Source organism: Megalops cyprinoides, chromosome 18 (genome assembly GCF_013368585.1).
Source record: "Megalops cyprinoides isolate fMegCyp1 chromosome 18, fMegCyp1.pri, whole genome shotgun sequence".
Lineage (NCBI taxonomy): Eukaryota > Metazoa > Chordata > Actinopteri > Elopiformes > Megalopidae > Megalops > Megalops cyprinoides.
The window spans coordinates 15,217,612-15,237,875 of record NC_050600.1 but is presented as its reverse complement, the minus strand read 5'-3'; the positions used below and the strand labels follow the sequence as shown (position 1 = coordinate 15,237,875).

General features: G+C 37.5%; 1 protein-coding gene across 1 annotated transcript in view; it reads left to right on the top strand.

Moving 5' to 3' along the window:
- The first annotated feature begins 3,938 nt into the window (after positions 1-3,938).
- LOC118793452 (polypeptide N-acetylgalactosaminyltransferase-like 6) overlaps positions 3,939-20,264 on the top strand; it is a 155,844-nt gene continuing 139,518 nt past the window's right edge. Inside the window, exons 1-2 of the mRNA XM_036551635.1 lie at positions 3,939-4,070; positions 4,440-4,708. Of these exons, the coding sequence (XP_036407528.1) occupies positions 4,052-4,070; positions 4,440-4,708 (288 nt within the window). The 5' untranslated portion in view covers positions 3,939-4,051. The remainder of the gene's footprint in view (positions 4,071-4,439; positions 4,709-20,264) is intronic.

The window sequence follows — 20,264 nt, the reverse complement described above, 5'->3', positions numbered from 1 at the left end:
ATGTTGAAACAAAGGTACACAACCTAAAATAAACATAAAACATAGGATAAGGACAATAAGGACAATAAATAGATCAACCTTCACATGCAAACATAGATCATAGCTGTGTCTGAACTCAGAAGCTCTGCAACTAACAACACAGGATCAAAGATTCTGATTCAAGATTTGAATTCCCTTTGACTTTTATTTGTAGTTCTTACATTTAGATTTTTTTTAACATATTTGATGAAACATTTCAAGGAGCTGTTCCTCCCTTTATCATCCCAGTTTAAAACACATCTTCCACTTAATGAACAACATCACTCATGGAGCCACTTCAGCTTATGAAAGAAAACAACAGAGGGCAAATTGTGTTTTTGGTTTTTAAAAGAACTTTCATTTACTTTTTAGAGCTTGTCAACCATCCCAGCCAATCAGTGCTTATTTAATTACATTGATTGACCTAGAGATGGAACTAATTTGACAGGTTTGGAGACATTCCAGATTCTACTGAACAAAATCAATTCTCATTTCTTATAGACATCATATTATAATTTCCTGTCTCATTAGATTTGGCTGCTAGTGAAGATCTGAAATTTGTTTATTCCAATAACACAGGTAAGGGAATCCATGCCAGAAGTTTAGCTTGCAATAAATATGCATAAAAAGAAACAATTGATACATAATGCATGAATGATTTTGCTTGGTGGATTCAAAATGAATATTTCATGTTCAACTTTTCATTGCTGTACTCAATATTTCATCATTACTGGTGATTTTCACTGCTTTACTAATGCTCTATCCCTTTTACAAATCTTGTACCTCAACGAGACACTCCACCAAAAAAATAAACATTCAACATTTTATTAGCTTGATTATAGTTAATATTGAATGGAGTTTTATTCTGTTAATGCTCATGTTTTCACCTAAGACATTAAAAGTTTTGATTTTTTTTCCAACTGACTGATTATCCTTGGGAATACAGCTAGTTCCAGGCAAAAGTCTCCAAATACATCCTTGCTGATAGTATTGATTCGTGACCAGTACACTTTTCTTGTGAAAGGAATCCTTTACAAACGGATACAAGTGATTATTGTCCATGTACATATGGTATTACTATTTTTTTACTTTGTGGAAATACATAGGACAGAGTGAATTCTTACTGTTCTGTAGGTCTCATATTACAGAAATGTATTTTTCCACAGCAGTTATGATGTCCTGTATGGGGGTTGGAGGTGGCGAGGGGGCTGGTGTTAATGTCACTTTCCATCGGGATAGTGCAATTAATGGCAATTTCCAAATATAAAGAAAGAAAGAACATATCTATTAGCTAGCTAGTGTTATAGTAACTTTGCTGTGTATCCCCCTGACATGGCCACTGTTTGCTAGCTAGCTTCTTCCATTTACTCATTTTCTGTTGCATGGCAACCATTTCTTTTTTCAGCTCAGGGACTATATTCTTTGACAGAAGATTGACATCTTATTAATATACTTTTTAAAATAACTTTGTCTTTCATATTATTCTGAATATGAAATTACCACCATATATAAAAATAAAGCAGAGGAGGGCATGAAATATCATGAATATAGTCACAGCAAATGAAAGAAATGGTTGCAACATATGGTTGCATACAACAACAGGATGCACTTCATATAGCAATAGGATGCACACTGAAATGACAGATCACTCCTCATCACTGATCCTGCTTTTAAAAACACATTATGCCTTAAACTGTAATACAGTGCTACATTAAAATATTTAATCAATGGACAGTCTAAACTAAAGAGGCATGCATATGATTGATACATTGTTTTTCCAAAGTAGTTATTTTGGCTCTCTCAAATGCTCTGTTCAAAATGGCACCTATTGTAAATCACAGTGCTCGCTAACACTGTAAATCACAGTGGTCGCTTATTCCCCTGCCCCTCTTGTCGAAATATTGCCTTTTAGATCACTATTGTCCAAGCATTCATATGAAGATTGTTCTTCAAAAAAAAAAAAAGTTTGAAGTAATATTATAATACTGCAAGAAAGCCGCAATCAGATTATTATAAGAAACATTTATTGTGAAATGAAAAGAAAACAGCAAAGGGTTTCTAGTTACAGTGAGAAGTGCAAGGACTTTGTTCAGCTCTAATTAAACAAATATTCCTCAATTCCTCATTGAACCGATCTGTATTATTGGATGGATGTTGTCCCATATGATCTTGACCTTTAGAAAATCCCCCAATTATTAGGTCTATTTGATATGGGGAAGCGTTCATATAGAACTATCTTACCGTACAACAATTTGAATTCCACAAACATACAATATGACCATATCATTATTTAGTATTGATATACCGGTATATATTAATTATAAATAATTAAAAAAAAATAATTAATATATTAATTATACTGTTTTACTGCATACTGAGCATGAATGAAAGTTATGCGTACAAATGATACATACAAATTATACAGACTCTGGATGGGGATAATATTTTTGTCAGTTTGATTAATGTCATGACTGATGATGATAATCTTAATTGGCTTTGACAATTGCACAAGTACATGGTCCCATAATACCATGACTTGATAGACCAGCTTAGAAGCATACCACCATTTCTGCTGGCACAGCTTACCTGAAAAACAGCAACATCATCGACATACAATTTAAAACAATGTCTTCATAACTTGTGATATCAGGCTATATATCCACGCTGCATAAATGGATGAGGAGTAGCAATAGCTGATGAGTCAACACTGATATGAAAAATGGCATGATGTCATGTAGGATTGGGTGAGCATGGGAACAGACTACTCGTGAAAAGAACTAATACAATAATTGCATCACAAAAAAATGAACCCCAGCATGCTGAAAGAAGAGATTGACTCTCATCATGTTAAAAAAAAAAACAAAAAAAAAAAAAACATTGAGGCTAGTTCGTGCCATTGCTTTTAATCACCTTCACCTTGTTTTCATTATTCCAATTTCATTATGCTACAACTGAATCATAACTTAATCCTTAGGGCCGCTATTGGCATATGACCGACCCTTTGTTCAGTGCAATGTTCATTTAATTTTTACTGTCTATTTTTGAGGTAAACAGACCAGTTGAACAGTATCAGCGATACTGGATTTACGGAAGGTCCTCCTGTACTGTAGGAAGGAGAAGGGGTGGGGGAGAGACAGTCGACCTTACTTTTCGTTAACAGTATTCAGTTACAGCTTCCAGAGTTCCAAGCACCCTATGAAATGCATTGCTGCGGAGAGCATTGTCGACCTGCTACCACCAATTAACCACATGCAAACCGATCAATGCACATTGCAGACTCATCGATTAGGGAGTTTTTGCGATATTGTTCTACTATAATTATCACGAACACTGTATCGGGATATCGATAGTACATTCATACGTTAATACATGCGTTTGTAACAGATAACAAATCGAGCACCTTTGTTTACATCTAACTGTCACCCAAATTTCAGGATATCGATTCACAATATTTAAGCTTTTAAGAAAATCCCATTGATCTGTTTGCACTTTCTGCCAGCTCTTAAAACACTTGCAACTGAAAACAGTAACCCCCCCCCCCCCCCCCAAAAAAAAAAAAAAAAAAAAAAAACACACACACACACATACACCTCTGTTAAACGTTCCGCTATTTAGAGGTTGTGTTCAGCTGCTGCTCCTGATGACAGCTAGAATCACGGCTGCGTGATTGTTCACGGTCCCCCACATGCCTAGGCTAGCTTTTTAAGGGATCAGTGAGCTTTCAGGATGTTTTTATGCTAATGCACTATACACGTGGTTCTCAGCGACAATATCTGAACTGTGAGGTTGTACAGAAGGGAAAGTGGTAAAGGAGAGGAATGCCAGGTCTTTTTGTACGAAGAATGCAAAGCATAAAGAATTCTCCAGTGTGGTTTATTAAGACCGCAGATCGAACTCTCTGTCCCCGATGTGTGCATTGTTGAAAATAAATAGGTTTCGTGCAGCGTTATAGCGTCTCACAAAGCGAAATTGATGTTTGCCAACATGACAGAGGGGGAAATGATGTTCTAACTACTGACCCTGATGATACAACATGCACATCAGATTCAACAGTAAGTAGTTTTAAGGTTGTATTACGTGTTTGTATTATTTCATGTCTATCTGTTGATTCATTTATGCATTTGCACAATTGCAAGGCTCGAGAATTCAGTGTGGTGCATCAAACTAACTACCAGATCCAAGCTGGGAGCTATTCTAATTGAGATTTAAACGGCTTCATGTGCACCTGGCTTGCATTATGGATATACAGTATATACAACGGTCGCCACGCGAACAGTATCCGCTAACACGAGTTTCTTTACTGTGAAAAAATGTACGTTTCTCAATTCTGTCTTAATACTTAAATCATATCAGTGTGGCAAAGAGACATTAATATCGAACACTAGATGAATAATAATTACGAATTTACTCTGTGTTTCCAGGTGAAAGTTTGCCAACTGTTCCCGGGGACGGTGCTCTGATAACCGGTCAAAGAATTCAAAGAGGGTATCACATGCAAAAGGCAGGCACCGTGGCATATAAAGCAGGGATTTTATCTCAACGCCGCGTTTTCAAAATGAAGCGGAGACAGAAGCGAGTACTGCAGTTTACCTTTTTATTTATGGTTGCATTGATTTTCTTGCCAAACATTGGTTTATGGTCCTTATACAAAGAGAAACGTCAGACGAAGACACCGGAGGCAGGAGAGCAGGTAAGATACGTTTCTAACACTGCATGCCTATCACTCAGCAAACATAACGAACGAGGTCTGGGCTATTGTCACTGTATTGTTTTTGGTTATTTTAGCTATTGTAGTGTACATTTTCGTAGAAATAGTATGATTACAATAAAGATGGGTGCACGTGTTCCTCGTTTTGCCAAACTAACCTGAGTGCTCGGTAGGCGTCTGTTATTACAGTCCTCAGATAACCCTGTACTGTAAGTTTTACAGTTTAAACCTGCAGGTTGTTTTATATTGAACTTCTAAAATGATACATTCCAATTAAGTTGTCATTACTATTATTTGCGTTTTCTTGGGAACTTTTTAAATGACGAATTCATGTTGGATAGGTTAGGTAGCCTACAGTATGATTATGTACAACTTCAGACTGCTGTATTTGTTTACCAATCGTGTAGGTTTAAATAACCAATGTATATGGCGCTTATTACGGTATAGTATGTATAGGTCATTTTCAATGATTAGTTTCATAACATAGAGAGAGTCCCGATATATTCAAAATAAGAATATTTTTGAAAATAAAATAAATTTGTTTAAAATGTCAGTTTATACACAGCTTCCATTACAACGCATGAGCATGCTCATGGAGTCATTTCTTTTTTTAATTAAAATGTGAGGGGAGTTGTACCAGTCTAATTAGTTGATCTGATCTTTAGCACAGCATGTTTTCTGCATATCATAGGCAGAAAACATAGCTAAGTGATCCTCTCTCTAAATTTACAGGGAAACAAATGATTTAAGTGAAACAATTCTGAAAAGGTTCTCTCCTTCACGGTAGTTAACTAACATTTTTACAACCACTCACGTGAGACTAAGGAACTAACTTAAGTTTAACCATGTGACTCAGGGCACTTTCACACCTAATTCATTTGACAGTTTGATTAGAAGTGTCATTTGGTTCATTTGGAGCCATAAGTGAAGTCTCTGACAATGATCAGCCACAGAATAATCTCACGGAGACCGCAGCAGAGGGATGGTCATGGACCGCCTGAAATTGAACTCGTTTGCAATTTTGGTTCACCAAAATACTAGTGTGAAAGGAAACGCACTCAGATTGAACTGGAAATGAGCTACGAAAGAAGGGCACCAAACTGTCAGTGTGCGTTCTGGTGAAGTGACGCTTCAGCTGCCTCGTGTTTTGCAGGTGTTGCTTGTGAATGCTTTTCAAAAGGACATTGTCCTCCACAGACAGAGGCAATATGCTTTCAGCATGTTCCATTCCAACTGCAGTTGATGGGAGAGGCTGCCACAGACCACAAAGGGAAAGCAATAATGCAACATGCAGGGTGTCTGTATTCTCCATCTTGCTGTCGTATTCTTCAGTGAACTCAGCTCTGGTAGAATTCTGTTATGGTGAAATTTAAATGGCAAGTGGTGGAGTTGCAAAAACTGTGGCAGAAGGTAAATGTCAAGAGTTGAAATGGCAAAAACTCCAAACACAAAAGGTAAATGGAAAATGGAGTTTGAAAACTTGCACTGTGAAACCAAAACCATTCTGCTCAATGGCGAGCAGCAAAGGGACTTACTTGTCTGCAAATTAATTAGAGTTTGATGGAATTTTCCTGATCTGAAAGAAAGCTAACCTAAACTGTAAGTGAATGTGGTGTAAAGTGCCCTGCAGTAATTAAGTGTGTGAAATTAGTTGTTTAGTGTCCTTTGTGTATATTCTTCATTTTTCAAGAGCCGTGGTGGCTCATTTAGCATATGGTTCATAGAAAAGTCTTGCCGGTGCTGATGAAGGTGCTTATTGCTGTGTCTCTTAACATGTTACCTGCATGTCCTCCTGTCCACATCCTTGGATGTTTCTGCAGTCAGGCACAGAGTACCAATCACGGGCATTGTTTGTGAATGTCTGAATCAGAATACCTACTTGAAAAGGGAATGGGTGTGGTCTTAAATCTTTGAATAAAGTGCTTCATTTTCCATTTGAGTTTTTTGAGATGGTTAAATTTCAGTATTTTCTAGCAACCCATTATTTAGCTCTCGAATATACTTAGATTGGGACTGAAGTCCTAAATTCAATTGCGGAATTTGAACATAGGCCTATCTGTCTATCTATCACATATACTGTATTCAGGCTCTTCTGATTTTACTCTGAATCAGCCTCAATGCTCAAATGTACTTTTGCAACACAGTGTGGATGACAGCAGTAAAGTGAAGGCTTCAGACAGCAGTTAAAAAAGCTTTAAGCTAGTTCCATGTCAACAGATCTAATTTTAAAAACATAAATCACGATAATTTAAACTCATATTTTCATTGCTTAAAAATGTTAATTTTGTTGCCTGAACTTGTAAGACTCAAATGTACAGCAACCAGAATAATGAAGTGTGGAATCACAGCCTAATTTAGAAAGCAGTAATGGTCTTGTTTGCAGAGACCTTTTAGCTGAAAGGTGGAGTTTGCAGTTATAAATATTATTTTGAGTTGTTTTTTTTTTAACCTGAACTTTGAACTGTTCTTGCATTGCTTCATGAATTAGGACCGCTGCGTTTTTAAAATGGAAAAGATGATGAACAAGAAAACATTAATCCACACAGTTTATCCATAGAGTGCATGCAAGTATAGTTTAGTTTTGTCACTGTTATGTTTGGTTGGTTCTCAGTAGTTCACATTTATATGTTGTGAAATGGTACCCATTTTAAATGTTCTGGAGTTTTATTATTTTCCTGTTGACTTTTGGAAATATATCTCCCCTCGCAAAGTACAAAAATTGGCTATCGTACTTCTTGTATCTAAATAAATAAAATCAGTTTAAATACACATGTACACAAATAAATGTAAATTTGTGTATAATGTGGATTGATTTTGGAAAAAAAGTAAATATTAGCCTGGTTTCATCTGGAGTATCCAAACACTTGGGCAATAGTGACATACATATCTAATAAGGATATTTATGAGGCAGTATTAATCAGTGGTCAGCACATTTTCAGTTAAATCAGCATATAGGGTAGAGTGAGAGGCCGAACAGGCCTTTTTCTCAGTCTTTAGAGGGGCTATGCTGGTATGGGTAGTATGTGTGAGTGCTTGTGTTTGTGGCAGGGGGGTTATGGTCATCTGTATCTCAGGTATTACACATGTAAGCAAGCTGTAGGAAACACAGTATCTACATTTATACAGTATATTTACAGGTTCATTATATTTTATTGTAATAGTAATCATCATTAGACAAATCAAAGTACATATATATTTTGTTAAATATGCCGGTTAAAGTTTTTATTCAAAGGCTGTTGAGCTGTATCTGAGGTTTGCAGATTATCATTTGCAGATATCACTGAAGTAGTCAATAAATTCCCTGTTGTTTATTGGTATTGTCATTGTGAATATTAAACAGAGAAATCTGATTATAGTCAATTGTTTGGGGTTACATAGGTCTCATCCATGCATACACATGCACATCAATAAAACAGATTTTTACACCAGTATTTTATTAATGAAATTTTAAAATAATTCTGGAATTACCGGATCTAGGGACTATTCATGGAAATTTTCAGACTTGGTGGCATGAAAAACTAAAACAACAATAAATTGTCTAGATGGACTGCCTGGTGCTGAACAATTATGGAATATTGCAGCAAATGCTATGACCTCAATAGATCTACTACAGTTCCTCTTGTAAGCTGCAAGGCGTGGTCTAAATAGTCACAAAATATATGTGAAGTATATACTTCAAGATAATGTAGTATGTGGAGTTTTTTTCTATGTCCAGTTTTATCCATCTTATTCTGAGCACTTCATTATTGGGTAAAAATGTTGATAATAACTAATCACACAGCAACTATAGCATTTGCGGGCTAGAGTAAGTTCACCATGGACAGAGAAAAGGTTTACATGACATGAAATGGACTGTTCAATGACAAAAGGAGGCTGCATGGTTTCTTTTTTTATTTCATGTCAGTGTGCTTTGGCAGCACATAGCATGCAAACTTGTTGATAACAGTTCTGTTGCATTTGCAATTACAGCACAAAGAAAAAACTTAAAAACTTTGCATAGTAGGACTACATTATATATATTTTCCCTGCAGATTTCCATTCTTTCTATAATAGATTTACACTTGTACGTAGTTCATAAATACTTATGAGAAAAGTTAGGAGTTAGTTAGCTGTATTCAGAGGTGATGTTGGTAGAAGTGCCAGAATGTCCCCATTTTGTTACCTAATATATTTCAGAAGGAACGTCCTACCAATTTTCAGGTTGTGTTATATTTTGAAGCATTAATCTCATAATCGTCTAGCACTGTGTGCTGTAGTTTTTCCACTTTACTTACCTTTACATACAGTAGTGTAGCCATGGCCTGGACATGTTGAGTACTATGGATATCTCTCCAGTACTATGTTACACCACATCTATAGCTGGCTGTAAGTGGAAACAGCATTTTTAGTGTGCCTATGTTAAATACCCCTGGATACATCTGGAAATGAAGGACATGGTGGGTCCCCATAATACTACTGTACATGCTGTGCAGGCTGTCTTTGTTGCTACAGTAAGCTTGTTTCCTAGAACTACATGGGTCCCAGTGCAGATGTGCTGCGCTTTGGTACTTGTGATATGTCTTATCGAGGGTCCCACAGTGTATGGTACTGCTCATTGGAAATACCCTTCTATGATACTGAGCGTTATAGTCAGCAGAGTAACCCTGGCCTGCTGAGTTAAGGATTTTGCCAGTGTTTTGTTGTCTGAAAACATGCTCCCATTGGATTTGTGTAAGATGTGTGTTACCTCTTGTTCTCTGGTAGTCTGACGACATGTGTGCAGCAGTGGAACTCTACAGATTTCTCCCAGGTTATGCTGAAAAGTGCCTGTCAAGAGGACCAGAGTTACCCTGCTGATGGTAACACCTTTATAATCTAAGGATCTCTCAGTTAGCTGTAAATACACTTGATATGTTTATGTCTAAAGTACTATAAATAAATACATTGACAAGGACATACTGTTAGAATATGTGTTAACATAATAACACTAAGTGTTATTATAAGTATATTGTTGCAGAAATCCAAGGAGTGTGAAAACCTTGGACTATAAGTTTTCAAAAGACATGTAAATCCACAAGAAGGGAATCAGTGAATTTGATCTGATTATAAAATAGCCAAACTAATTCAGTATGGAATTTGTATGGGATCTTCAAAGTGAAGGATTTAATGTGTATTCGGCTCTCTCAGAGTCTTAAGTATTACTAGATGGTGCCCAGGAAGGTTTTTTTTTTTTTTTTTTTTACAGATTTCAGGTTACAAAAGTATAATCCAACCATAGAAATAAAAAACAAGCAGAGGAAATGGCTGCATTCCAGCACCTTTGGAATTCAGATGCTCATAGATCATGGTGTGTATGTCTCGATCAGGAATATGGGACAGGTGTACAAGACACCATGTGAGGGGAGCTGATTTCAGGTCACAGAGCCACGGCCCAGGGGATGGAGGATGGAAATGGACTCCAGTGATTTGTGTTTTTGTCAACCTACCTGCCATATTCAAGGATTGGTTTCACAGTTGCCTTTCTTGTAATATAAGAAAGCTACAGCAAAGCTAATAAAGTGCTTCTTTTACAAAACTCAGATAAAACAAAACTTAAAGCTTATAATAACTACCTTACTTTAGACAAACTCAAAAGCATTGTATCATAACTATATGTACTTTCCTGCTGGTAGTCAGCGATGTTGGGCTTTCCCTTTCTCGCCCTGAGACCTTATACCCAGTGAGAACGTTTCCCCTTTCTGCCAGCCTCTGACCGCAGAGGTCTTTTATATGACTGCTAGTTGAACATGATAAGAAGTGATCAGGCAGAAACAGTCAGGGGAACTGCACAAACCACATGGCAGTGGTTGAAATGTCAGGCCTTGGATAAGTGTTTCCAATTTGAATTTATTTCCTTGGAAACAGCCCAAGAGAGATGTTAGTTTTAGAAAAACACTTAAAAAAAAAAAAAATCTTATTTCATTGCTTAATTTGACACAATTATGTTTGTGCCAGTGGTTTAGGATTCATTTCAAATGTGCTTGCTTCATAGGGGTTAAGGGGACCCCAGGGAAATTTTTTTTGAAGTAGCACAAGCTTCTGCATTCTGGTGAGCTTGAAAGCGGCATTAATGGCAAAGTACAGTCATCTTCATTCTTTTCAATTCATACTTTCCTTGGAATTTTAGCTCTCAGCAATGCACTGGCCATGTTAACTACACACATTCTTTTAACTTTCTCTGGCACATTAAATGAAGGATTTAATGTGTATTCGGCTCTCTCAGAGTCTTAAGTATTACTAGATGGTGCCCAGGAAGGTTTTTTTTACAGGTTTCAGGTTACAAAAGTAGAATCCAACCATATAAATAAAAAAAACAAGCAGAGGAAATGGCTGCATTCCAGCACCTCACCTCCAGTGAGTACCTTTTTCTTTCCATGCTTTCCCAGTTGCATTCTGGAGCACAGCTGGTAATTGCATAGTGGTGATCTGACATTGTGTCATTGATTTTGGTCTCAAATACAGTTTGATTTGAGCTGACTTAAGTTTTCTTTAATAGCATTGATACTTTTTACTATGTGATGTATTAACTTCTATTTGATACAGTATTATATCACCAAAGACTTCTATTGTAGGTAATGTGGATTTTCTTGTTGATGTCAACAATAATTACATTTTATATATGTTTGCTTCCTGGAGAGGGGGAATAAACATGTCTTGAAAATGTATAGGCTACAATAGTCTGTGGAGTCAGATTCAGGCAAATTGCAATAGTCTTATCAGCTGTGTGGAGGCCCCCTGTGCTGTGTGGTGCATGTACTTGATATAGCTATGTGGATTGAAAGGTGTGTATTTACCAGTGCCATTGAATGTGTGGGGAAGAATGCACACAGATGCACACAAGATAAAGCACAGCAAGCCTTACAATATCAATGGAACCAAAAGCATGTGGGAATGGATGGAGGTATTGATGCTAGTCTCCTGATGGACTTTCGCAAGTACAGTGTGCAAGAGAATTGTTTTGGCTTAAAATAATGTGGGTGAAATGAAGGATTATAACACATATATGTCCATCATTCAGGGATTGCCATATGGCTAGTGACAATATGGGGAATTCATGAGAGATGCGCCAAATTATTTGAGCTGAATTACTGAAGATAAAAAAATGGAATTGTCTTCACAAAGACAGCAGAAGGCATCTTCTGTCAGTTGGACCAGGGAGAAAAGAAAGGAACAAAAGCCATTTTCCAGATTAGTCTTGTAGTTCTGTCATAAGGCATAAAGGACCTGTGTTGTGAGGCACAATTTGGTGTGACACCAGGGTAGACTTCAATTTTGAGCTGTAATAGGTTGTGTGCATGTGTTCATGTGACCATGTCATCTGCTAAAAGAATGAGTATTTTACAGCATTGTCCTGGTTATACATCGAAATGGAATTCCCCTTTCACATGCAAAGTCGTTTTTTTTTCCTTGGCGCTCTGGTTACTGTTGAGTTCTCACACAATAGAGTTATTACACATAACTCTCCTGCTTGATTTGAATAGAGAAAGCAAGAGCATCTGGAGGACATCTGATGAACATATCTTTAAATTGATAAATTTAGTTTGTTTAGGATGTCTTGTTGTAATGTCACAAAATATTGAGTCAACATACTTCAGACACATTTTTATAACATGCTCTTAAGCAACAAAATGTATCTGTATTTCCTTTCGCAAAGGAGCTGATTCAGCAAATAAGCAAGGTTTACATGCATGTATGTCAAGTCTGAAAAGGCCCCTAAGTGCAGCCCAGTATTTGATCTCTTTGAATCTCATGTCAGATCTCACAGCATTATCAACTGCTGCATGACAGTTTCTGAATGTCTTGTACAAAAACACGGAAATTAAGGGAACAGGTAAATCTCTTGGTAAATGTCCTTGTCAACTGAAATAAAAGTGAGCCTTTTTATTGATTGCTGTATCACAGCAGAGTAAATTTCTCTGACTTATGAGACAAATGAAGTTCTATTCATTCAGGCTGGTGGAATAGCACTTGCATATGTATTAAAGTGAATGTTCCTTTTGCTGTAGCAGACTTCCGAAATGCTTTGATAAATCTCTGCTTTCCCCTAAAAAAGGAAACGCCTACAACACAAGCGCTGAAGTATTTCATTATTCACGATAATATTGAGCAGTGGTTTCACAAACTCTTAACTGTCTTGGAACTAACCGAAATGTTTTGGGATTAAGTAGTTTATGGGATTAAATAGTTCCCATGGAATTGTCAATGATGATTCTTCCCCCCAGAACTGCTGATGTGCATTTATTGATGACATGTGGACACTGCGTGGCAGTGCGTTCAGAAGAAAGCCGCTCAACATGAAACCAATCCAAAACCACCTGTGTTCGTTAATGGGTATGAACTACATGGCCATAATGAAAGGAAGACAGATAGCTTTACGATCACCAGGGCCAAAAAAGCTTCAGAATTCATTTTTGTTAATCATGGAATTGCAATGAGGATTTAATAGGGTGATATTAAGCCATGAAGGGGGTCTGTCTGTGTTATTAATTCTAAATTCCTTATCTAGTACATGTGTGATTTGCTGCTGCTTGCTTGGAATATCAATGTCTGGTTACAGCAGCATGCTCTGCTTGCTGTGTTCCCCAGTTAAGGAGACAGGCAATGTCACAACTCTGAGGTGGCTGGTTCTTAAGTTATCATAGCTGGCTCACGGCACTCTAAGCCTCTTATGTTTTATGGCAGTACTCTTTGGCTCCACATCTGATTTACTGCATTAAGATCTACTGTACAAGGTGATACTTGTCATTGACGAAAAATAACACCAGTAAAATTAGACAGTAAATTTTAAAAAATGTGTTCTTGTGCAAGGAGAACAGACAAAGGGTCAGACTATCTATTACAGGCACTAAATCACCTGCTTGAATTATCATCTTACATTTCATCATAAATTCCTGTAATTGCTGAAATTTAATGAAACCCCTGGAGAAAAGCAAAAGAACAAAAAAATGTATGGAGATGTACTGTACTGTTGTCGTTCCATTGTGCTTATGTAATGACATGAATTTATAATTTCATGAGTTATGCTCACGGTAATGCCAAAAATTAGTTTAGCATATGTTGTGACAAATTGAAATATTTGGTTGGATAGCCTAACTCACATGCTGCTTGGTCATTTTTAAACATTATCCTTAAGAAATGTCATTAATGAAAGGATTTTATTGATTGATGTTTAGGAGCTCAAATTCATATCTCTGAATTTAATTGCGCTACTAAATGATATTAGCAATATCTTTGCATGTATAATTAAATTGCCCCCTATTGCCCAGTATTGGGAAGAGTCAGTTGAATTACATTATCCTTAGAGTTAAATGTGCCTTCAAAATGTGTGTTGTGCACATTGGTTTCAGGAATTAAAGGAGGTTAAAAACTTGAATTGAGTGGTCATGTGTCAAAAGTCATTGGATGTTAAATAATTATTTTGAAATACATTCAGACTGTGCTCTTGTTCCTCTCTCTGGGGTCTGCATTTGTCATAAAGAGCCTGTGAAACTCCTGCTGCTCAGTAAACTGATTATTTGTAATTGCATTCCAATACCCTGGTAGAGATGTTTGTCTTTGAGATGAGGAGAATGATAATAGTTCAATTTAACTGTATTCCATGCACACACAGTTGCCAGTACTGTTCATGTGTTAATGCTGTTTTGTTTCAGTGCTTATGACTGTTTCTATGGTAGAATTATCATTTTAGTTTGAAGTTAAAATTCTAATTAAGGATCATACGGAAAGGTGTTTATGTTTCCCAAGGTTAGTGAGTCTTTTTGTAATGCCCATAGCACAGCAACAGTAATACGGATTTTAACCAATTCTCAACTGGAAAGGTTTCCTCACACTTTATTGAATTGTGTATTAATTTATTTGTTTTTAAATAGTTAATATTTAAAATATTTTAATCTTTTTGTGCTCTGTTAGGCTGGTTCTGGTCCTCATGTGGTATAACATTAGGAGCGGGACCTTTATTATTGTGAGCTGGTCTTGGAATTAACTGGTCAGGAAACAATTATATCCAATGGACTCAGGTTTTCACATTGATTTGTCACTGTGGGGAGTGGACTCAACAAAAGGAATTGATACACACATTGTTAATCTCTGGAAGGTTAGGCTTGCCGGAGGTGCCGAACTGTCAGTCAAAGATTTAAGCACTATGCTGTTACTGCTCTCAGAAGTGTCCCTGGTGATGCTATGTAAGTTTTTTAGTGTGTGTGTGTGTTTGAGTAATAATATGAAGCATAGAGACATTTAGTTTTTATCTACATCAGCTACTGGGGGTCCCCGAACAGAGTCATATAGTTAGCTTTGCTAATATGAAAATAAATAAATAAATAAATAATCCTCGAATCCTTAGCGTGCAGGTTATTGCTCATTAGCTTTAATTTGTTACATGAATCCAAAATAATATTACCATAGAGTGTTTCTCACGTACAATCTAAAGCAGTGGAATTAATGACGCCAGTGTGTTTTAATCAGAAGTGAACATTCATTTACCACACATTTATCCAGTTGGATTAATGAAGAGTTTGTGGCCATATTTCACGACTCAAATTAATCTGAATCACTTTGACATGTATCTTGTTATAAAGCTGTGATTGTCAACAGAACCCCAAGATGTTTCATATCAGTCACTACCCTTTTTTACGAACATACAGTATAACTTGTTCCATTGCTAGTCTAAAACTGTAAGATTAATTGGAAGTAAAGTTTTCTGCATTCGTGTTGATATTTCACATGCAATATGACTTCTTGCAGACTGTTTTACTTGCTCAGATGAGGATTGGGACACAGTCTTTGTCAGTGCTTCTCAGTTGGACACTGCAAGAATTTTGGTGTGATTTGGCTCTCTCTTTGTGCTGGGTAGGGCTGGATCTCTGGTCTGGCTCCTCTGTGTAGACTGGAGAAGGACCCAGCTGGATCCATTTCTCTTTGTCCCTCTTTGAACTGGAGCCCTGGTTCTTTCGGTTGTTGATGCTTGTGGTTTTCCTTTGTTGGATACAGATAATGTTCTGGATCTGGCTTAGCTCTGAGATCTGTCATTCAAGTTAAAATTCCATAAACCTCTCTCTACTTGGTTCCTTAATCTGTTGGCAGAGTCTCACTTGGAGTCTTCCATTGCAAGATATATAGGTTTGGATTCTAGCTACTTCCTTCACTAGTTGACCAAGGAGACCAAGGAAACACTCAGTATAACACTCAATTGTTTTATGAAACAATTACCAATGAAAAGCAAATTTTCCATTGAAATTTGTGGACTATGGCCCAACTCTAAAAATCATCCATTTGATCATGAAAAAAAGACAATGGTGATGCTTTGTTTCTCTGACTCACCCTTTCTGTCTTTTGTACGCAGTGGGCTTTGAACCAAGGGTTGTTGACAGCATTAGTGACTTTGGAATGCCACAATGGACATTTCATTTCATAAAAAACTCATGAAAGTCAAGTCAAATATGTTTCACATGCACAGTCTCATTTGATTCCCTCAAGTTGATTGTGCGTATCAAAAGCAGTGATATCCCATGACGCTCTCTGATTAAAAAAAGGCCTATGAATGAATGCAATGGATAAGCCTCCTTGAAATTCATAAGGAAAGTCCTTGATGCTTATTATTTTTGTTAGCCATCCTATTATATTATCTCATTTAATTAGTACCCTGCAGAACATTCTGATCTGCTAATGAGAAAAAGTGAGATCCTGACTGAGATTAATGTTTCCAGTCTTATCAATAGATCTTTATTAGCAGCTCTCACACCTTTGTTATGTCTTAAATAAACCTGGCAAAACTCAGGAAATGCATTCTTTGTGAGGAAAACCTGTCAGATAATTGTTGGTGGATATGCAGTTTACAGCAGTATTTCTCAATCCTACTCCTGGAGGCCCTCTGTCCTGCATATCTCTATCTATCCTTGCTGCTTGATTAAATCAGGTGTGCTCAGCTAATCAAAAATGCCACTGATGAGTTCAGTCAGGTAGGTAGAGCAAGGATAGATAGAAGATATGCAGGACAGTGGGCCTCCAGGAGTAGGATTGGGAAACACTGGTTTACAGTATGCAGATGGAAGGTAATGAGATTCAGAGTTCAAGGGGTAATTGACAAGGCAATATCCTGATTGACTCAATTGAACATATCCTTTGTCTCCATGTTTTGCCCTTTATTTTTCAGAGCTAATTAAGTTCTCTTGAAAAGACCATCTGATTGTGATAAAATAACCATTATTGCAGTTTGAACAAAGCGTTATAATTATTACTGTTATTATTGATGTTTGTAGCACTTTCAAGTCCCTGTGGTAAGATATTAGATAGTATAGCTTGTGATACAGAGTTCTTCCCATTTTAATTTTCCCTTTTTAACTTTGCCCGCCTCTATTATGTGTATACAGTTATATGGATAGTTGAAGGTATAACATCACAACAATCCTGAGCAGCGATAAGGAGTTGACTGTACATAGCAGCTATCTTGACGGTGGTATTAGCAGAGGCGGTGCTAACTGTGATAATAGTACTTTGTAGCAAAAGTGGTAAGGGAAAGTTGTGTATCTGGCTACAGTGGTAATAGGAAAAACAAGGCAGAGGCTATACTGAATTATACAGAATACTGAGTCATTCCCAGAGCCAATTTATCTTGCTCCAAAGTGATGGTTATGCATGGGCCAGTGATAAGAGAAAGGGGGGGAACCCCACAGTGCCACAATTGACAGTCCCACCTACGGCGTACCGCAGGGAAGGGCACAGAGGTGTCTCTGTAGACTGCACACGACGCAGCGGCGCTTGGAACTGGCTCATCCTGAGAGAACACATTCTTGCAGTCGTACCAGTTTGCAGTCTTAACGCTCTTTTGAACAGTAAAATGCACTCTGTCACACTTCCTGCGCTACCCCAGGCTGATTTTAACAGGCACATTCTTTGTTCCCAGCGGCTGATCAGTTGGCGCATGCCCCAGACGTGAAGATTTACTGACTTGCCACTGTTTTTGGACAGCACTCGCAGCTGCCAGCGCGGTGATGTCCACACAGCGTTCTGACTGTGCTCACATAGAAGGGAGACGCTGCGCTTTTCTACACTCTACATGCTCTCAGTGCTAAAGAGACAGATAATAATATGGATATGGAGACATGTGCAAACACATTACACATTACCTGTAGTACAAGCATGCACACACAGTCAGGAGATTACTTTATTTAGCCACTCACATGTAGCTGTGGTCTATACACAAAAATGAACTAAAACTGATCAAAAATTGAGATTTTACATTAGTATTTTGGGGTTGAAAATCATTTTTCATAAGCGTTAAAGAACATTATTTTAATGAAGTTATCTGCGGCTTCCTACAGAACATCAGATAAAAACTCTGATACTACTCATACATCTCTGATTCTTTTGCTTGTTTTTTGCACTAAATCTTAGAGATGAAATGCTTTGGTATGGAATGCCCTAATACATATGCAGATGACTAAGGCTAAAGCCTCAGGCCTTGGGGAGGTGCCTGGTTGTATCCTTGATTTTACACAATTTGCTATGCCGCTGCATCAACCATTTAGCACATCTCCATTGCACTATTTGTTTTGTTTTGTATGAAACAGCTTACAAAATGACTATCATGAATTTGATCGATGTATAGACATGTTAGCCAATTTCCAGTTATTATATGCTTTTGCTGCAAATGAGTTGTATGAGGGAAGAGAGCTGGCTTTTGCCCAATCCATTTTCCAAAGGCAGGCCTGTGTTTAAACTGCTCAGTCAGATGGAAATGCAGTGCACAGTTGTTATACAAGGTACCAAGGACACTGAGCAGAGACGGAATGACAACACCATCAGTCATAGTGCTTACATTTATGAGCGGCGCCAATCAATTCAAATGAAATTTGTTCCAGACACTCTAGAGCTTCTCCGCAGGCTCTCCAGTTGTCTTACCAGGGGGTTATAACTGTTTATTTCGGTCAGACAGCACTCACGCTTCAGTTTGATTATCCCCCGAGCGTTCTTGCTCACAGAGATTTATGAAACTGGCAAATGGCTAATGTTTTATAATTTGCCATGTACTGTACCACAGGAGATTTGCAGGTGAATACCAGGGAAAATAAAATCGAAATACATTTACAGATGGCTTGCTGAAAACTTGGTAAATGGCTGTAAGTTCAATGCATGAATTATTTTGATTGTCCTTAAAACAATACATTTGTAGATTCATTTTCATAGATTTATTTTCATATTGGGAATTTTGGAAATGTGAGAATCAAGCCCATTATTTTATTATCACTTAACCTTCAGAACAAACAAACAAACAACAACAACAAAAACACAGAAAGAGGAGCAGCATCTTTTATAGTCGCTCTTTAAATGAAAATATGCAAAACAAATGAATCAATGTCCTTTTTGACACATGCCTTTTTTGCACTATATAGGCCATTAAGAGACAAGCTATTTTATTCTCAATCTTATCACCTTCTGGTCTGGAGTTATTTATGGTGTTGTGTCCATTCATACCTCTTGCTCCTAATTACAGTTAGCTATTAAGATTAATGGTGAGCCGCGGCTGGCCGCATCTGCCAAGTTTACCTTTGTTTCGGCCATCTGATGGATGGGGAGCCAGGAGAAGGTTTGCCGGATTCCCCCTGGAAACTAGGGGAAGATTGATCAGCTGCAGGACTGGGAACAACAGCTTCACTTTGCCTTTACCACAGGGGTATAGCACATCAAAATGATGCAAGATAGAAAAATTCTAAATCTATTACTTACCCAGCATTTCCTTTACAAACACTTCAGTTCACCTTCTCTGCTGATTCTCCCTCCATACCCTGTTCTGCCACATCGTCCTCTTCCTCCTTCTCTCTTGCATATTTCTGTTTCCTTGCTCTCCTACTCTAAGGACAGTGTCCTGAATTTTCTGTTTCACTGTCGCCTGACATCTGCTTTTATACCTACCTTGAATGTAAAGTGGAAATAGTGGAGTCATTAATGGTAAAAAGAGGAATTGTGGACGGCAGTATTTGACCTCATTAGAGAGTGCAATCCATGTCTACAGATCTCATCATAGACCTGACTATGCTAATGGTTAGATATATCACAGGAATCACCTTATGGAACATATTCTTAGGTTACATTAGAGATCAGTTAATTTCCCTATTCATTTATTTCTGTAAGGTCATCACCATTAAATGTACTGTATTGATATGGAAAGAGAAAAGCGATTTTAACCAGGTATGACAGTAATCACTTGCTTTTGGAGTGAGATCATGCAGCCAGGACAAAAATATTCATTCCATGTTGTCGTCTCATTGTTGGGTTTTTTCATGTGGCTAGATGGATGTTTCTACTCTTTACTTCGGAAATTGTATGAGTCTGCACTCCAGACGGCAAATAAGTGTTTGACTATGCCCATGCAACAGTGCAGAAAGCACAGGTCAGTTAGAATGACTCTCATTGTCATACTGAGTTGCTTTTGCACATGTCCCTGTACAACACAGAAGAATGGTCTGCTAATGACATAACCGTGGAGCTAACCACGAGCTTGAATGTAAGAATGATAGCTAAC